The sequence below is a fragment of the Rhincodon typus genome, chromosome 2, assembly GCF_021869965.1.
Source record: "Rhincodon typus isolate 14 chromosome 2, sRhiTyp1.1, whole genome shotgun sequence".
Classification (NCBI taxonomy): domain Eukaryota; kingdom Metazoa; phylum Chordata; class Chondrichthyes; order Orectolobiformes; family Rhincodontidae; genus Rhincodon; species Rhincodon typus.
Genome location: NC_063333.1, coordinates 12,096,494 through 12,117,785, shown reverse-complemented (window position 1 = coordinate 12,117,785; position 21,292 = coordinate 12,096,494). Strand labels below are relative to the sequence as shown.

At 39.1% G+C, this 21,292-nt stretch overlaps 1 protein-coding gene across 1 annotated transcript in view; it reads left to right on the top strand.

The window, feature by feature from the left end:
• The window catches only part of obscnb (obscurin, cytoskeletal calmodulin and titin-interacting RhoGEF b), a 583,513-nt gene that overhangs the window by 395,220 nt on the left and 167,001 nt on the right, over positions 1–21,292 (top strand). Inside the window, exons 50-52 of the mRNA XM_048618408.1 lie at positions 1,837–2,103; positions 4,656–4,928; positions 10,228–10,494. Of these exons, the coding sequence (XP_048474365.1) occupies positions 1,837–2,103; positions 4,656–4,928; positions 10,228–10,494 (807 nt within the window). The remainder of the gene's footprint in view (positions 1–1,836; positions 2,104–4,655; positions 4,929–10,227; positions 10,495–21,292) is intronic.

Below are 21,292 nucleotides of genomic sequence, written 5' to 3'. Positions count from 1 at the left end.
TTACATTCAAACATATAAGTCTGTAACATAGAGCATTCCATTTTAAGTGACTCCTTCCTCCCTTTATACTGGGTGAATACTTGACAACATAACACAGCCAGAATATTTCCTCCCAGGTCAGAAATGCAGAGTTGGGACAATACTCTGCCCCATTATCATGACCCAGAAATAAATGTTCCAGAAGGTTTTCATTCTGTGGGGTGGGATAAGTTATTGTGGGTGACCCTAGAAAGAATTTGAAGGCTGTCAGGTCTACAGGCTGGCTGAACAAAAGGCACTTCTTTGGTACTTTGTCAAAGATACTAAAACAAAAAGCAGCCTTCGTTCTTCACGTCCTCTCATCCCTGCCTCCCCACAAGCACTTGCCTTGCCTCCACCTCATACCCTCTGGCCCCTAATACCATGTCTTTAAATGTCCCTGTACCCTCCCCACATAGCCCCCATGCAACCTTGTCACCTCTACGTACATCCATGACCCATTGTTGCCCCAATGCCAATTTAATGCTAACTCATGCCACTCCACACGCCACCTTTTGCACTTATACCTTCCATGTCAGCTTATCCAGTGTCCACGATGGGCAGATTTTAGGATATATCCTGAGATGAAATCAAGTTTTAAATGTCTACTGAGCAATTTATTATTTAAAAACAAAACACTCTCAGTGATTTAAAAAAAAACACATTTGCTAGATTTAACTTCTTTTAATTCCTTATTGGGTTCATAATCCTACCTCAAAAGAGGTTATGATTACTTAAAACTGAATTCACAGGCATTACACTAATAATAAAAGATTGTAAAATCTGTCATGTAACACGAGTCCTGCAATGATAGCCCTCAGACCTATGTCAACAGACAGAGTAAAATAGCTAGCACTGATAATTCCTGTGTCACTATGGGAAAAAAGATGTAATGACAGCTTGACAGTTCACTTTATAATTTGCTTAACAGTTCCCTAGACAGTAATCTTGACAGTTCTGTTGATTGCTATCCTGATAGCTCCAATCAACTTGACAATTTGAATGAATTTATGCATTTTTATGCACCTTCATTACCATTTTCAATAATTTTCAAGGTCACCATATCTCTCCTAAAGGGCATGAGACCCCCACCAAAAGGTGTTCAGAACCATATCTAAGAGGGTACCGTACCTTTCCAAAGAGTTCAGGCAGCTTTAGACCTTCTCTCCCAGGTCTAAAATGCATAAGTCATACTATGTACATCCCATCAGTAAAATCAGATCTGACTGAGGAACCTGCACTTTGGCATGTGCAGTTGCCGCCGTGAACCATGGATACACTTAACTGAATTCACCCCCATTCCTCCCCACAACCCACATGCAAAAAATGCTGAGTGCCATGTTTGAGGATGGGACTTCTGAATTTAGACCTGTAGTTCCATTTTTGTGACAACACAGATGCTCTCTGGTGCAAAAATTCAAACCCACACACTCCACATTGAATTGTATAGTCCTCAAGTTGCACAACATTTTATTTGACCTGAAAAGCCTGTCACAATGTTTGTGTAGCAGGAGTCAGAAAGTATGGCTTTTTGCCAATATTAACCTGAAGGAATTTTGACAGGAACTTAGAAAAGATAGCAATAGCTTTGGGTGAAGTAGAAATTTAGGGCTTGATTGATGTTGTTGCACATGTGGAAAATGTTCTAATACAGTGGATGAATGCAAAATTAAATGAAAATAATAATTGAATAGTTGAAGCTGACCAGCTTTATTATATAAATGCAACAAGGGTACAAGTCATAATGATTGTTATATTCATTCCTAATCCCATACATTCCTAAAAATCTTACATTAGTTACTTTTATGTATACCTCAGCTGTACCTGCCTATTTCAAAAAAGAGCTTCAGGACGAGGAAACTGTGGAAGGTCACACAGTCACACTGCGCTGTGAACTTTCTAAGCCCGATGTTCCTGTGGAATGGAGAAAGAGACTTGCAGTGCTTCAACCAAGTGACAAGTACAAAATGAAGCAAAATGGTGCCATAGTAGAGTTGCTTATCCACAATGTGAAACGAGGAGATGCTGGCAAATATACTTGTTATTGTGGGAATCTACAAACAACAGCTTCCTTAATTGTTAGAGGTGACAATTTAATTATTTTTAAACTGCTACTGCAAATTCCTTTTCCAAGGAAAAACTTCTTAGTTGGATAATAGGTACCACATGTTGTAAATCAAGGAGAATGCGTGGATGTACTTAGATATCACATCAAAGATTATTCTGGAAAATAAAAGCAATGTAGGGATAATTGGCATGGATTGAAGATTGGCTGCTTAGCAGGAAGAGAGTAGGTGTAAATGGCTTTTTTCAAGTTAGAAAAACTTAATCAGCGGTGTGCGAGGATTTGTGCTGGGACCTCATCCGTTTACAATTTATCTAAATAATTTAGATGAGGGAATTGAAGGTATGGTTGCCAAATTTGCCAGCGGTACAAAGATATGTAGGAAAGTTAAGTTGTAAAGAGGACACAAGGGGATTACAAAAAGACATAGGTTAAGTGAATGAACAAAGATGTATAAGTGGAGTATAATGTGGGCAAATGTGCAAGTTTCTAACTTGGCAGGAAGAATTACAAAAGGACACAATGGGGAGGCAATGGCCTGGTGGTATTATCTCTGGACTGTTAATCCAGAGATCCAGATAATGTTCTAGGGACCTGGGTTTGATTCCCGCCACGGTAGATGGTGGAATTTGAATTCAATAAATATTTGGAATTAAGAGTCTAATGATGACCATAAATCCATTGCTGATTGTTGGGAAAATCCCATCTGATTCACCAATGTGCTTTAGGGAAGGAAACTGCCATCCTTACCTGGTCTGGCCTACATGTAGCTCCAGACCCACAGCAATGTGGTTGACTCATAACTGCCCTTTGGGAAATTAGGGATGGGCAATAAATGCTGGCCGAGCCAGCCAAGCCCTCATCCAGTGAATGAATTAAGGAAAGAAAAGAATTCTATAAATGGTGAGCTATTGTAGAGCTCTGAGACACAGAGGGATGTGGCTATTCTCATGATTTAACCACAAAAGGTTAGTATGCAGGTACAGTAGGTAATTAGAAAAACTAATAGAATGTTATAATTTATTGTGTTGGGAATCCAGAGTACTGTACAAAGTATTGCTTACCTTATTTAAGGAAGGACATAAATGGGTTGGAAGCAGCTCAGAAGTTTTCCAGACCAATAATTGGAATAGGTGGATTGTCTTGTTAAAAAAAAGTTGGACAAGCTGTGTTGTATCCACTGGAGTTTAGAAGAGAAAGAGGCGATTTGATTAGAATCCTGAAGAGTCTTGACAAGGTAAGTATGCAGAGGATATTTCCTCTTGTGGTAGAATCTTGATCCAGGGGTCACTGTTTAAAAATCAGGAGTCACCATATAAAACAGACGAAGTGATTTGTTTTTTCTGTAAGGTTGGTGAGGTAGAGGATGAAGTGAGGATGTAATCAGGTCAGCAGTGATCTTGTCGAATGGCAGAGATGGCTCAAAAGGCTGAATGGCATACCCCTACTCCTGATTTGTTAGTTTGAACATGAAATAGATTTGAACAGCAGAACAGCTTAAATCCTTGGTGGAATAAAAACAGAAAATGCTGGACAGATTCAGAAATTCTGACAGCATTTGTAGATAGTTCTGAAGAGAATTCATACTTGAAAGAACTCGAAATGTTAGCTGTGTTTCTGTCTCCACACATGCTGCCAGACCTGCTGAGTTTCCCCAGCATTTCCTGCTTTCATATCAGTTCTCCAGCATCACAGTACTTTGTTTTTATTAAATTCTTGGTGCCCAATTCAAAATCGACAATCGTCAGCAAAACATTCCCATGGAAAAGATGTTCTTTATTTAATTAAAGACCACTGAAGCAATATTAAGAACGCCCAACAATTATTTAAAATATAACAGATTATTCACCTCTTTTTAAGTGATGCAGAGTGGAAAATATCAATACATTTGATTTTAACTTGCAGGCATTCTTCTTTATGCCAGGTTCAGATTGAGTGGCACAGTTTTTGTTTATTAACAAGTAAAACCAAGCTGGGAAAAAAGCTTTGCTAAATGGAATAGCTCATTGGGTTTGATTTATTTACTCAATTAATAATTTTGAAATAGTAGTGCAGATAGTTAGAAAAAAAATTGTGCTGTATATATTTAACAACACAGGATCTTAAAAAAATGAGAAGTAAGTGATTTGTGTACCTGGAATATAGGACACCTGTGCAGTCAGTATAGTCGGAAAATTTATTAAGGCATTTAATAGCCATTGCATTGATTAGCTTTCTGAAGTCTAAACTTGGAAGGTCTTTGTCATCTGGAAATTTTAATAGAGTTTTTAGAAACTTATATTGACCCATAAATCTTCCTGAATCGTTTGAATAAAATGTACAATGTTTTCCTTTTATTATCTTGCCAAGCTACTTTTCATAGTTTTGACTCCTTTCTCTGATAAAATACTTCTGGAAAGAAAGTTGCTTAATAGATATGAAATTGCTCATATACTGGAATCACGCAGTTGGATAGATATATTTGTTAACACCTCTGACTGCATGTGTGTATTTTAACTCTTTATCGGATGCAGTTGAACATCAAATTGCTGGTAAATGTTTACTTTTAAAACATTTTCATTTTATTTTCCAGAATGTGACATAAAAATAGTTTCTGGTTTAAAGAATACTGATGTCTTTGCTGGTGAGTCAGCCACATTTAGTTGCGAACTTTCGCACAAGGATGTGGAAAATGTGCAATGGTGGTTGGATGGTGCACCCTTACAGAATAATGATCTGAACGAGATATCTGTTCAAGATGGAAGTATCCATACATTAACGTTACAGAGCCTGGGAACTGATGACTCCGGAACAGTGACATTTAAAGCTGGGTCACTTATTTCTTCAGCAAAATTATTAGTCAAAGGTATTTGGTCAGATAAAGATTTGTTTTAAACACTTTTCTTTAAATGCTGTTGGTTTCACTGCACTTCTTTGCAATTTCAGATTGTAAGAGGTGGTATGGATCTCATTGTGGAATTAAACAGTGAGTGGATAGATATATTGATATGTGAATTGCAGAGCAGTTGGCTATGGGCTGACTTTTACTAAAATTCAGCAATTTCAGGGAGTTTCAAGGAAGGTTTCACTCCATGAGCTCTAGCAAGTTATCTAATGCTTTTCCCTGCAGTTGCCTCATTTAAATATGCACCATACTCCAAGGCACCCAGTTTGCAGTATTGTGTGCTTAGAATTTGTGGAAGTACTCACCGCTACCAAGTCCTCCTAAGATTTTTAAGTACTGAGCCATTTTTATAGCTCAGCTGTGTACCAGGTCAAGTGTTGCCAGCCAGGAGCAGCCCTCCACAGTGCACATGGCGGAAGGGGAATGAAAAACTAAAGCTTCTGAGAGCACATAGGTGACACAGGTGACGCCTTTGCAAATACATGTTCTTGTTTGTAAATGTATTGTTACATCATCACCTGTCTGATCAACTGCCATCAATCTTAGCACCCTGTCTAATGAGTCCAACCCTTACCCTAACGCCCAGTGTAGCATAACATCTTCACATTGTTCAATATGAGAGCACTGCATACAGGAAAGCTTTTAACTCATTGATCATCTTTAATTTTATTGAACAATAACAAAAGTGAAGAAAAGAAAACAGAAAACTTGCATTCATTTAGGAGAACAGACAGGGACCATTTGCCTTTGACTATAAATTTGTTGTAACTCAATGAATGATTACTGCACCCAGCTCACATATGTTTGAATTGAGTGTCAGTTAAGCCCTGTCTGGCTAGTTACACCTGATGCTGCAGAGCTTTATACGTTGAAGGTGATATTTCTCCTGTTCAGTGTCCTCATCTTCCTCCTCGAAAGGCTGCTGTCATACTTCCAGTTCTTCAACATGGGCTGCATTGTATCTGCACTCAAACTCATTCAAGAGGGTGAGTAATGGAATCAGCATCCATGTTTGCAGAGGTAATCCACATCTCCCAGCAGCCGTTCTTGTAAGGCATCTGGTCCTTAAAATGAAGGAGAGATATGGGAGTTCTCAAAGATACTTAAGAGCTCACTGACATCTTTCATTGCAACACTGCTGCCATGGTGCTTTGCACACAAGGACAGGCATCCATCTCATCCTTCAGTACAGGGTACATCTCAGACTGTCCCACCACTCATTTACTGTGCATCTGCTAGGATGCTCACAGCAACTCTGCCATACCTTGCCTTGCTGCGACAGATAGTCAGACACCTTGTCATGTGTGGTAGGAATGAACAATCAAGGGCTCTGTAGTCAGTTAAGTGACTGGTCTATCATCAATCAGGAAAGGTGCGTCCTGAGTGAGAGTGTAAGTGCAGAATGCAAGAATTGTTAGTTGTTTATGGGGATGGTGTAGGTGAGAGCCATTGAGGGAAGATGCTGCATGCAACACCAAGAGTGATAGACCATGAGACTTGGTGGGAGGTGGGTGCAATGGCAAGGTTAGAGTAAGTGTGAGGTAGCTGTGAATTGATGGTGAAACTTATCCATGCCAGACTCTGACACCATACTGACCCCTGAATAGTAGTATTTCATACAGTGCACAGATTTGTTTATAAATATGAAATCCCCAGCGTTATTGTTGCAAGATCCCTAAAAGGTGAGCATTTCAACATGGTTAAGCGGACTGCTGTGCAAGAGCGGTACTTTGGAAACATGGTATGTACCTAATGAAGTGAGTTGCATAAAATTGCATTAGAAGAGTCACTGATGTTCATGGAGAGAAACCCTCTATGGAACTCCCTGAAATTGACTTTTAGGTGATTCTTTTGGGAAAGTTCTGCTCAATGTATAAATGGCTAATGATTTCACATGGGTTGATTTGAGGTGAACAAGTTCAGGTTGTTACGTATTGTTAGGCAAACAGACAAACAGAAATGAGGGCATGAAAGGAGAGTTGGGGAGCAAAACTATATTGAAAGATTTCAAGAGTGGGGGAGATTAGATTTTGGAGGCATGATTGGGGAAGGAGAAGAAAGAAATTGGTATTAGTGGGGTAGGTTGGCTGCAGTCATGCATAGGGAGGCCAAAGGCATGGGAGTCGAGAGAAATCATAATCAGCAGAGCAGGTCAAATGTTACCTTCCAGAGTTGGAAAAATATTCCTGCTCTCTGTTTTTCTTTGTTCAATCCTCAATTGTCTCCTGCCACCCTTTGTTTCTGGATAACATCTGAAGAAGTATTTTGTTAAAATGAGATTGTAAAACAAAAGCAAACAGAGAAACCTTTTCTAGCAGTTGGGATGCAATTGATGAAACTGTAAATCTTATTTAGCATTAGATTCAATCCACATTGTTTTATAATGGGGGATGACACGTTATTCATCTACAATTTTGGTAATACTAGGGACTGATGAAGTGGCAAGTAATATATTTGTGCAGTCATTTTAAAATAATCAAGTAAAGGTTGTTGGATTGTATACTGTATTAAGAAGCCACTCACCCAGTCACACTAAAATAATATTTTACATCTGGTGCAGATCGTGTAAAATTTTGTTGTTTTAATGCATATGCATACCTGCATCAAATTTATCAGTTCAGTTCGATTGCTCTTGATTATCATTCAGACTGAAATATTGTATTTCACTTTGTTTGCTTGCCTTAGATTCAGCAGTAGTGTAGTTGAGTTTGCTATTAAAATGTGAAGAGCGCCAAAATTAAAATAATGAAACAGCCTTACTGAAGGTGGCGCTATGTGCAAAGTGTTCATTTTGCAATATTTAATTAGATATGGACACCAAATAGTCTGTTCCATTTATATAGGGAGTTAGATCCCATTTGGAACACTGCACTTAGTTTTGGCTAATGAATCTCCGAAAAATAGGCCTTGGCAGAGATTCAGTGGGTGACACCAATGCCTAATGGGTTAATACTTAATAAAGAGATTAGATAAATAGACAGAGAAACTATCACCTCTGATGGATATAATATTAAATTAGAGCTAGACCTTTTACAAATTAAATCAGGAAACACTTATTCCCTATAAAAAACATTGTGGAAAAAGAGGATCTTAATGTCCCAAAAGACTGTCTATACTGGAATAATTGAAACTATCATGCTGATATTGATTGATTTTCATTAGAGACTGGTAACAAAGATAGGGAATAACATTGATTTATTGGAGTTGAGGTACAGATCTCTCATGACCTAAATGAATATTAGAACATATGAATATCAAAATGGTTTCCTATTTAAATATTCGTCTGCACATGTTCAACTCGATTAATATTATAAAAATTGTACAACATTTATTACTAGAGGACATCTATTTCAATAAGGGGTAAAATGCATCCTTGATATCAATAACCATAATGGGGCACGCTCAGTCACAGTGAGAGTCAGGGTGACAGTGTGCCCTGTATTCTGTTAGCGTTGAGTTTAACTTATTGGAAACAAGCATCAGTGCAGTACCTGCCCCAGAAGGACAGAGTCCTAAATTAAGCTGAAAAGTTGTACTGCAATAATCTATTTCAGATGCTTATGTCATTATAACTGCATGCCGATTAACATTCTGAGACAAAGTATCATGTCAATAAGAGGTCCAGGTAAGTATTTTTTTAACTAATTCTTAATTTCCTAATAGTCCACAGTACAATTTAAACTGTAGCTAAAGATAAATGCTGTGTATATTCTATAGTCATAATCAAATTGGCATTCAGATCAGATGTTCAAACAAGGTCTCATCTGCTTAGTTAAGTGAACATAAAAGTTTCAATGCAAAGAGTTTCCTAGCATTAATGCTCATATGTCTGTCACTTCATTGTCAAAAAGCAGTCTATCTCATTTGCCATCTGTGGGATCTTGCTATATTCAGTTTGCTCATGAGAGTTCTGATGTAAGAACACTAATTAAACATATCAGTTCTTGTTCTCATTCTTGCTTTTCCACCAGCTTCCAAGGTTAATTTAGCCTTTGGAAATTCTTTCCTGAGATGCATTCTTTTCCATGGGTGACATAACACTGCAGTTGTCTTTTGTACCTTTCTTGCTATATCCTACTAACATTTTGCAACATAGGGCATTCATTTGTTTGCATAAAACTTTTAACCTTTTTCACAACCATTAAATGATCCATGAAACAACCTCACAGCAATCTTCGTGCCTTAACATTATGGTCTTTTTAGATTGTATGCCTTCTTTTGGATCTTCTGCCAGAACTTGAGGTTGGTTGATAATACATTAACAGTATTCATAACTTTCAGTCGCAATTACATTGCTACCTTGATATTGTCAGAAACATCTTTCCATCAAAGTCTGGTCATATCAGTCCATTATTATGGTAACTAGCATGTTCAGGACCTGGTCTGATAAATGGACTTTTTTGCTCTGCTGTTGATTGTTTAACAACAGTTATGCTCACAGGAGTTACGTGATTAACCATTTGACTTATACATTTTAAATGACTTATTAATGTTAATCACACTGGAATTGAGCGAATACAAAGTGGCAGCAATAAAATTGTTGAACAGAGTAATTTTAATGTGTTTAAGTCTAACTTTACTCAGTTACTGCCAGAGGCATTCTTTAAGGAACATGCATCTTTCTATGGAAGAATTGACAAGAACGTGTTCTCCAATCAATGTGTATTGTGTAATAGAGGGTTTACAAAATTATTAAGAAGTTAATAGTAAAAGGAAAAGTCAGGAGATTCCTTTCATCAGGGATTTGAGAAATAAATGATCAGAAAATTCCACCAGACTGAGCAATCAGTTGAAATGTTGAATGTCTTGTTGAATGTCAAGACCTTTTTCTGTTCCTGGCTATCCTTGAGTTCTTATGAAATGATGTAGGTAGTTACATTTCATCTTTAAATGATGTTCAAAGTCTCATGAAATAAGTTTAGCTGGTTCTATCAAAATTTCTGGTAGCTTTTACTTACTGTAAGTTTGGATTTCCATACATTATTACAAATATATTTTTCAATTTAAATTTATCTCAGTGTTGGCTGTGATCTTATTAGTAACCTTACAAAATAAATTAAATGCTGTAGCTGACACTTTCTACTTTCAGCACTGTGATGTGAATTATCATCAGTGAACCAGGAAGTAATCAAATAAACTGATATAGGTTGTCAATTCTACAATATCTAATATTGTTATGTGTTCAGGATAAATTAACTTTCAAATATTGGGCTTTTTTTCAGTGCTGCTAATAAATCTCCTGTGGCATATTGATTGACAGATCCAACGGTTGAGATAGTAAGCGAAATGGAAGATATCATTAGAGAGGAACATGGTACAGCAGAGTTTATCTGTCAGTACTCCAGACCAGTCAAGGCTGTGTGGAGAAGAAATGACAAAGAGGTTCAGGCTGATGGTCATCGCGTGATTATTGACCAGGACTGGAATGTAGCAAAACTGAAAATCTGTGATGTCACCCCAGCGGATAGTGGGATGTATACTTGTGAAGCAGCTGGAACAAAAGTTGCTGCAGTACTCAGTGTTCCAGGTGAGCCCTGGAGACATATAATACTGCCCCTAAAGCAGAGTATTTTGTGCTCAGTCATAAATGTAAATTTAACATTGCAAGAAGATAAACAAAGTACAGAAGGATATATTTGTTAATGATGTTAGTGATAGGCTTTAAAACCTAGACTTAGAGTTATTAAACAACCACATATTAATTAATCTCATTCTTTCACCAACTAATTTCCACCATTGTGGCAATTTGTATCTTTGGTTCTAACCCTTAACCTACATTTCTTAATGCACTGGAATACAGTCACAGTCGTCTCATTCAAACAGGAACCCATTTATTGTTTCTCCCATTTTCAAAACTTTCTGCCGTGTGTACTAAATGCCCCTCTTAACGCTGTGCTGTGTAAATTTATCTGTAAACTGTCAGAACGTCCTTCAGTACTGTAAACGTTCTGTGATTCTATAACAAACCTTTGCATCTTTGGTTTATAAGACAAGAACATTCAGAATGACTTTCTTAAATGAGTTTCATATATTGATCAATAATGAAATATGAAGATTTAGAGATGAGTCAGATCAGGCATGACACATTTTACAAAGCAACTAATGAATTCCTGAAGCAAATAAGTTCTGAAAGAGAAGATAAGAAGGTATTGAATTCCTTTAGTCATATATATCTTATAACATAGTATTGACAGTGCCTGAGAGCAAACTGCTCCCTTACTGTAAGATTTAAGTACAGAACAGTGTATTTTAGTGGAGGGAAAAATGTTTGAAGAGCTATTAGTGGTTAGAAGCTCTGAATTAATTAGAAAATTTATTCGATCCAAAAATCAAACTTCAATGATTATTTTTGCAACCCCATTAGCAATTAGAATTAGAGTTTAGCCGTTTAACTAGCCAACTACGTTTCATACCAAATTTAGTCACTTATAGACTCCTAGCTTTATAAATTTTTGGTGCTACACTTTTTTGTTCATATTTTCATGAATTTCTTCACGGCAGTGAACTTTGGAATATTTTAAGGAAGGTCAGCAAAACAACATACCAGATATTAAGTAGAATCTCTTCTAAACATAAATCTGAGATCAGATACTCGCATTTTGTAGCACCATCCATATTCCTCAGATATCATATAACGGAAAATCCTCTCATTTAGACCTTACATAATGGCCATAAGTGTACAGCAACAGACCATTTTGCAACAGTCACTCCTACAGTACATTTTTTTTAACAGATGTACCTTTGAGACAGAAAACCATTCCAAGATGCAACTAGTACGTTCCTAAGGCCAGTAAAGTAAGCTCCAAAAGACTTCAGACCACAGTGCAGGGTAAACTTTTTATAAATACACATGCTGTAAGGTACATGGCTGCTAGACAGGGCTTGCAACATGCCATGAGAGAACCAACACAAGGGAAAATCTACCTGCTCTTGACCTCACAAATCTAATCTGCAGCTAGACCGACTTATGATAGTATTTATAGGAGTGATCACTACATAGTCTTTGCAGAGACAAAGTTTCAATTTCATACTGAGGATACCTCCCATTATGACATGGTCATGCTAAATGGGATAGATACAGAACAAATCTAACAGTTCAAAATTAGGCAAGGGTGAGATGCTGTGGGACATCAGAAACAGCTGTATCATATTCCACCCCAATCTAACCAAATCTTCTTCACTACACCATTACTATCAAGTCATGGAACCAATCATAGTTTAATCTACTTACGGAAAAGGAGTATCACTGGTAAGGCCAACAGTAATTCTCTATCCCTATCTTTCCCATGTGAATGAGTTGGCTTCTTGAGCTCCTGCTATATGAGTGGTGAAGATATACCACAGTGCTGTTATATAGAATTCTCAGATTTTGATCCAACCACAATGAAGGAACAGCAACATACAACAAGTGCTTTCAAATGGCACTGGCTATCAAAATCCCACTCATTGATGCTCCATTTGGGTTCCACCAGATGACGTGGCATCAGACACCATTCAAGCTTTGATCCAAATATTGGCCAAGGAGCTGAAGGTGAAATGAGAGCCCCAGCAAAATTGAAGTCATTGGGAATCAGGGGCACTGGCTGGAGTCATACCTAGTACAAAGGTAGATGGTTGTGGTTGTTGGATACCAATGATCCTCAGGACATCAGTGCAATGCCCAGTCATCTTCAGTTGCATTATCATCAGTAACCTTCCTTTCAGTGTCAGAAATGGGATGATCACTGATGATTGCATAATATTTGCAACTCCTCAGAAATTAAAGCAGTTCATGCCCTCTTGCAGGAAGATGTGGACAACATTCAGCTTTGGAATGTGGCAAGAGCCATGTGATGCTGATCACCGTGCTCAGAACCATGGAGTGGACTTAGAGGGAACTTTGAGTGTCACAAAAATGCCAGGCAATGACCATCTCTACAAGAATCTAATCATCTCATTTTGAGATTCCAGCAACATTGCTATCACTGAATCCTTCATAGGCCATAACCTACAGGTCACCATTGACCAAAAACATCACTAAATCAACCACATAAATGCTATGCCTACAACAGCAGATCAGAGGCAGGAGATAAGAATATGTGGGGAAAGATAAGTAAGTTTGTGGATGACACAAATTTTGGCTGGATGGCTGACAGTGAGGAAGGAGGTCTTAGATTACAGGAGGATAGAAATGGATTGGTCAACTGGGTTGATCAATGAAAGTTGGAATTTAACCTTGATAATTGTGAACATGCATTTTGAAAGGTGAAACAAGACTAGGGAGTACAACGGCAGGAGGCTCAGAGGAACAGAGGGATCTTGGGGTGCTTATCCACAAGTCCCTGAACATGACAGGACATGTGAATAGAGTAGTTTAGAAGGCACATGGGACACTTGCCTTTAGGCAAAGATTATAAGAGCAGGGAGTTTATGTTACTGCTGCACAGGACTTTGGTTAGGCCACAGCTGTGTGCAGTTCTGGTCATTGCACAATAGAAAGGATATGATTGTACTGGAGGGGGTGCAAAGGAGATTAATCAGGATGTTGCCTAGAATAGAGCAGTTTGGCTATGAAGAGAGGCTGGATAAGATCTGGTTGTTATCTTTGGAGCACAGAAGATTGAGAGGGGACCTGATTGAGGTTTATAAAATTGTGAGGGGCATGGACAGGGTGAATAGAAAGCAATTGTTCCTCTGAAGAGTCAATAACACAAGGATGTGAAAGGCAGGAGGTTTAGAAGGGAGGAAATCCTTTTCAACCAGAGAGTGGTGGGGTCTGGAATGTACTGCCTGGGAGATTTGTTGAGGCAGATAACCTCACAACTTGTAAAAGTACTTGGATGAACACTTGGATGTCAAAACATTCAAGGCTATGGGCTTTCTGCTGAAAGGTGGGTTCATATAGTTTAGTATTGTTTTGGCAGTATAGATTGATGGGCCAAAGGGCCTCTTCTATACTGTATGATTCGATGAACTTGAAGATTGCTGAAAAGAGAAACATATTGCTGAAATGTTTTGTTTTACATTCATGACATATAAGCAAGAATGCCAAATTTTAAACAGTCGCAATAATTTATACCAGAGTAGTAAAGCAGTGCTGATTGGTTGGCCCATCAACTTTTTTTCCAAATTAACCATTCTAATGTGACTCCAGAACCACAATGATGTGGATGAATGTTAGCTGCTGCCTTAAATGGCCCAGAAAGTCACTTAGTTTCAGGGAAATCAGAGATGGACAATTGATGCTGGCCTGAATTGACATCCTATGAATGAATTTTAAAAAGTCCTTGCAGGATGGTTTGCTAATAGTATTTTTGGGGGAATGTTAAAATAATTGGCAGGGAGACAGAAAAGAGGAAAAGAAAGGTGAGATTCGTAGCATCACGGTGAGATTTGCTAAATGGTACCATTGGGAAAGTGACAGAGAAATACATGCTCCCCATTTTTCTGGGTTTTTAAAAATTATTTCATGGGATGTGTGTGTCAAGCAGCATTTATTGTCCAACCCTAATTGCCCAGAAGGCAGTTAAGAGTCAACCATACTGCTATGGGTGTAGAGTTACATGTAGGCCATACTGTCTATGGCAGCAGATTGCCTTCCCTGAAGGACATTAGCAAACCAGATGGGTTTTTACAACAGTCAGCAGTGGTTACCTGGTTGTCAACATCACTTCCCCTAAATTCAAAGTAGCTGAAAATCTTGAACAGCTTCCTTTTATTTGCAGAAAAGTAGTTCCTGCATATGAAGTTGTTGTGAAGGTTCGTGATTTTTTTATTGCTAACTTGGGCTGCAAGGTGGAGAAATGATACGTACCTTTGAATTTGATTTGTACTTTAATGTTCTATGCACTAATAAGAGAAGGCGTAGTTTTAGTTTAAGCTTTTAGCTGTGTGAGTAGTGAGGATTGGGAATTTTTTGTATGCATTTAAATGTGGCTTTTAAAACCCTTGAGATGAATATTTCAGTACTTTCGAAACAAGGATAGAAGAGGGAGAAAAGAATTGTTGTCAAGCAACAAGGTGCCCTATGAAACAGGGAGACAGAAACAGAAAGCAAGTTTTTTTTAAGAATGAATGAACGAGTAAGCAAACACGCTTTATTGTCACATGGAAGTGAAAAGTTTATAAGTCACCACTTACAGCACTATCCTAGGTATAAATGTACCTAGGCACAAACCCTCACTACAGAATAGAAAAATGAAGTAAAAAATGAGTTACATTTACAGCTATACATAGTATGACCATAGGTCAGGAAAAACAAGAAGCAAACTTAAAAAGACAAACATCACAGTCTGTCTCCAAAGGCTCTCCGTGGCAGACCAATGCAGGGGGCCTCAATGTGGCCTGACGGCTGGCTGCCACCGCTCTCCTGCACCAAGCCGCCACCCCCGCTCCACACTGGGCCGCTGGTGTGCCCGCTTCCATCCAGGAGATCTGAGATGGAGCAAATTTCTTTCAGAGAGTGGAGCAAACCATTTTGAGAGAAAGAGACCTGTAAAAGTAGCAGCCTTGTTAAGCAGTCTCCAAATCAGTTAGAGCAGAAGACATCTTGAGTGACTTAATGTCAGTCAGAGAAAAGGCCCAGAAGCGGAAGTCTATGGAAGAGAAGTTTAAGGAATCTATGTTAAGAAATCAGTGAACTGTGTTAGCACTTGGTTTAAGGGCTTCAGGAAGAGAAATTAACTAAATAAATAGCATTGAGTGAATTCATAACATTTCCAAAAAACAACCAAATACAGCTTTTTCCCTATATCAAAAACTTTGAAGTGAAAACAGGGTGATCCTTCATTGGGATTTGATTATCACTAAGATTGTGTGTAAGATTGATTCTTTATTTCAAATATTTGCAATAAGACTACAGAGGAAGAGAAATACAAAACTGTTGTAGCTGGCATTTGCAAGCACTATGTGGATCAAACAGTATTCACACTCTTGCCAGGACACAAAAGGCAAACAAGCTGTGTGGCAAATGTGGTCTATTGCACCCAACTTGAAGCTGTCTTGCATTTCAGAATTTGTGCAAGGCATGTGAGGCAGAGAACAATGGGCCTACCTATGCAAGAAATCTAGCTTTAAAGACTGATGTGACCTGTACAGGCTGAAGGTTTATATCTGAACAGAACCAAAATCAATGTCCTTGCAGGCCAATTTGCTAATATTATTATGAGGGACAAATTAAACTAATTGGCAGATAGGAATCAGAAGGTAACATTATAGAGAAAAAAATAAGGTGCACAAAGAATTGAGAGAGGCGCATAACTATTGTGTCAGAAATTGTAAGGTATTAGATGGAGTTGGAGTAAGAGGAAGTGCAGTAAGGTCAAAATTGGTGCATTTCTATGAACACATCTTCGAAATGTGTTAAATAAGCTTGGTGAGATGTAAACTCACTGTATTGGCAGGAAATTGATGTTGAAGCAATAATGGAATTCTCTCAAAAAATGGCAAGACCAGATGTAAAAATATTCCTCAACAGGTGCTTGTGAAGACAGATAAGGATGGACAGGAAGAAGTGTAGCAGTATTGATTAAGGGTTATGTTCTATTTGCTGGAGTTGGAGGACATGTAATGAGGTCAAAGACAGAATCTATTTGGTTAAGACAATGAAGCAATAGAGATATCACTGCAAAGTAGCAGTTCTAGTAACAATTTGCATGATGCTATGTCTTCAGTTCAGTTTTCACCCAACATGGTATTGCTCTCTTTTCCAGTTGCTTGTAAGAGTTTCTTGTTTTCAATTTCAAGTTCTCTAGTATCATTCTTTTTACTGCCTTGCTCTCGAGTGCTCTAACCTTCCTTCAATCACTTACTTTTACAAGTTCTCAACCCTTGTGATATGGTCAATCCAACCTTATTGTTAGTGAATATCGTCAAAAAAGTAATCAATCCTCTTTCATTATCCTGAGATCTTTTTCATTGGTCTTGTGCTCTATCCATCTGACATGTTCCATTCTTCTCCAAAATGCCAAGACGTATAGGCTGTTTGCCAAGTGCTGGAAAATAGGATTAGAACGGTTACATAGTTGATTCGGACTCACACAGATTTGATGGGCCAGAGGTCCTCAGTCTGTGCTGTAGACCTTGATGACCATATAAAACTAGATTTCACAACTTTCAAATCGATCAATATTTTCACTTTTCCCACATTTTAGTCCCATACAGCAAAACATACCTTCCAGAACTTCCTTTCGACCTAGTCATGGGCCTGCAGGTCTGTGGCACAGGCCTTGGGCTTCTCCTATCTACTTTATAGCTTTACCAAAATGATTTTTCCTTTTTATTTTCTTTTTCTGTGGTGATGATGTGACCCACACACTTAGGAATAATGAGTTCTAGCTGTAAGTAAGACTTAGATTTTAAGGGGAAGTGATGGCCTAGTAGTATTATCACTGGACTGCTAATCGTGAGACCCAGATAATGTTCTGGGGTCCTGGATTCGAATCTCGCCACAGCAGATGGTGGAATTTGAATTCAATAAATATCTGGAATTAAGAATCTAATGATGACCATGAATCCGTTGTTGATTGTCAGGAAAAACCCATTTGGTTCACTAATGTCCTTTAGGGAAGGAAACTGCCATCCTAACCTGATCTGGACTATAGCAATGTGGTTGACTCTGGACAATTAGGGACAGGCAATGAATGCTGCCTGGTCAGCGACGCCCTCATCCCATGAATGAATAAAGGAACCTACTTTTTTATTTCTAAACACTACAAATCACAATCTTGTAAATTTTCTTACACTTGCTACTTACAGCAATTCTTTGTTATGCTAACTTTGATTTTTTACGACTGTAACTAACTTCTGGCAAGATGTGTCCCAGGTACTTAAACTGTGATATCTATTCCAACTGTTAACCATTTATTTCGATCTCTACTTTCCCAAAATTACGTCTTTCAGTTTTCAAGTTAAATTTTTTTTTAACATTCATTTTTATTAATTAGCTTTTACCATTTCATTCTGTATGACAACTACTGGGGTCTGGCACCCCATGAATTTCACAGAAGTGTCATAGCACAGATTCACTATCTTCACCAGTTAACTTCCTACTTTAACACCTTGCTTTATGCATATAGTGTCTCTTTTATCATGACTTGCACATATATGTTAAAGACCAATCATGCTGATAGACAGCCTTTTCTTACCCCACACCCAGGTTCACCAAATATTGTTCTAATTGGAGCAGTCTGTGGTATGTTTAGAGCTCTAACCATTCTTTTATTTTTCCAATCAACTCTGCTAGCTTTGAGCACTTTTAACAGCTTGTTCCAGTTCAGCCAATCAAAAGCTTTTCCATAATCCACAAAGCAGGTGCACACTTCTCATTGTTATTCTATTCTCTTTTTGCCTTGGTCTGCATTGCCCTTTAATGGGCTTTGCAGTAGGTTGTCAATTGGAAGACACAAGTGATTTACTGATGATGTTGGTTAATAGGTGAAAGAATACTGCAGCTGACTTGGTGATGGGGAAACAAAATCAGTTGTGTGGAAGAGCACTTCTGGATATATAAAAAAAACAGAAAGAGAAAACAAGTACTTCTTTTGCCTGATGCTGTCATCAGTGCTGTAGCCTGTTTTGTTCTATAACTCATTCTGAAGCCAACTGATCACAACTAAAGTTCTTTCATAATTTTTCAGGGATATCATATCATTCTGCATTTCCTGGCTTCAGTTGTATCATGACTTTGAATAATTCACTTTCCAGAAGATCAGGCCCTAAAACTTCCTGTGAAATGTCTTCTCCTTTCTAAATAATTTTGCTTACCATTTTTGTCATGCAGATCTTTAACTTTTTTCCACCTATTCTTTAATTGCTCAGGTTCTTTAAGCAGTATACCATCTACAGTATCAATTAGTTTTAGTACTTTTTTTAATCTCTCGTGCCATTCTCACAATTTATTTTATTTTGTAGTTTCTTCTACCACTTCTCTCTTGCCTGGTCTGTCTTGCTTCTTAGCTCATTGTTTAGGTTTCCATCCTTTTGTTTAACTTAATTTGTGTTTTTGTTCTTCCATCTCTTGTCCATTTCCTTGCATATTTCATCTGAGATCCACAGCATTCTAATTCTTCTCTTTAACCATACTGAAATAACTCCACAAAGGCCAGCATCCCATCACCAAGTCACCCTTTATTTTGAGGTTGGTTGGCTCACCAAGCTGATTTGTTGTTCCGCAGACGTTTCATTGCCATGCTGGGTAACATCCTCAGTGCAGCCTCCAATGAAGTGTCGGTGTGTTTTGGTTTTTAAACTCTGGAGTCCTTTGAACTGGATTGCCTCACTTCTGGTTTTCCTTCGTAGTGGAGTGTATATGGGGTCGAGTTCTATGTGTTTATTAATGGCTTGCTTTGTGGAGTGCCAGGCTTCTAGGAATTCCCGTGCCTGTCACTGCTTAGCTTGTCTCAGGATTTTGGTGTTGTCCCAGTCGAATTGGTGGTTCTCCTTATCCATGTGGATTGAGATGAGTGAATATTGGTCGTGTCTTTTTGTAGCCAGTTGGTGTTCGTGTACCCTTGTTGTTAGTTTCCTTCCTGTTTGTCCGATATAGTGTTTCTCTCAGTCTCTGCAGGGGATCTTGTAGATGATATTAGTCCTGTCCATGGCGGGGAGTGGGTCTTTAGTTTGGCTTAGCAGTTGTCGTAGGGTTAATGTGGGCTTGTGTGCCACCCTGATGCCCAGCGGTTGTAGGAGTCTTGTGGTTAGTTCCGATGTGTTCCTGATGTAAGGTAGTGTGATGAGTGTGTCGGGGCGTGTAGTATCTTCCTCATGTTGTTTGTGTAGGTATCTTCTGACCCAGTTTTTTGGATATCCATTATCCTTGAAAACCCAGAAGAGGTATTCTTCTTCCTCTTGGCGTAGTTCTGTGTTGCTGCAGTGTGCTGTTGTCCATTTAAATAGTGTTCGCACGCAGCTTCGTTTGTGTGTGCTGGGATGGTTACTGTTGAAGTTCAGTACCTGGTCCGTGTGTGTGGCTTTTCTGTGTACGTTCATTTGGAGTTCCACATTTGTCTTGCGCTCTACCGTGACGTCCAAGAATGGGAGCTGTTTGTTCTTCTCCTCCTCTCTGGTGAATTTTATTCCAGTGAGGGTGTTGTTTATGAGTTTGTGTGTCTCCTCTAGTTTGGTCCGTTTAATGATGACAAAGGTGTTGTCCACGTAGCGTATCCATAGTTTTGGTTGGATTAGCGGAAGGGCCGTCCTTTCTACTCTTTGCATCACTGCTTCTGCTATGAGTCCGGACATAGGTGATCCCATGGGTGTCCCGTTGATTTGTTCGTATGTTTGGCCGTTGAAAGTGAAGTGGGTGGTGAGGCATAGGTCCAGTAGTTTGAGCATGTTGTCTGTGGAGATGGTTTCACTGGGGTCTTGCTCTTGTTCCAGTAGTGTTGTCATTGTTTCCCTTGCTAGTGGTATGTATATTGATGTAAATAGGGCAGTGACATCAAACGATATCATGGTCTCTTTGTCGTCTGTCCTTATGTCTTTGGAGTTGAGGAATTCTTGGGCTGAGTGGATTGAGTGGGGTGACTTGTTGACTAGGTGCCTGAGTCTCCTTCGTAGTTCCTTGGCTAATCTGTGTGATGGAGTGCCTGGTAGGGAGACTCTGGGTCTAAGGGGTACTTCCGGCTTGTGCACTTTCAGGAGGCCGTAGAATCAGGGTGTGTTGGTTCCTTCAGGTTTCATTCTTAAGAAGTCTGCTTTGTTGATCTGTCCTGTCTGTTTAAGTCTTTTTAGCGTGTAGAGGATTTTGTTGCCTAGTCACAGTGTCGGGTCAGTTTGTACTGGCCGGTATGTGTTTTCGTCGACGAGCAGTGCCTGTGCCCTGGAGATGTAGTCCCTTTTATTCAATATCACTGTCATGCACCCTTTGTCTGTGGGTAGTATTGTGATGTTCTTGTCCTTCTTCAGTCCTTGCAGGACCTGTCTTTCCAATGTGTTCCAAACAGGAACTGGGATAACAAGGTTCAGAGCTGGATGAACACAGCAGGCCAAGCAGCATCATAGGAGCAGGAAGGCTGATGTTTCGGGCCTAGACCCTTCATCAGAAATGGGGGAGGGGAAGGGGGTTCTGAAATAAATAGGGAGAGAGGGGGAGGCGGATAGAAGATGGATAGAGGAGAAGATAGGTGGAGAGGAAACAGACAGGTCGAAGAGGCGGGGATGGAGCCAGTAAAGGTGAGTGTAGGTGGGGAGTTAGGGAGGGGATAGGTCAGTCCAGGGAGGACGGACAGGTCAAGGGGGTGGGATGAGGTTAGTAGGTAGGAGATGGGGGTGCGGCTTGAGGTGGGAGGAGGGGATAGGTGGGAGGAAGAACAGGTTAGGGAGGCGGGGACGAGCTGGGCTGGTTT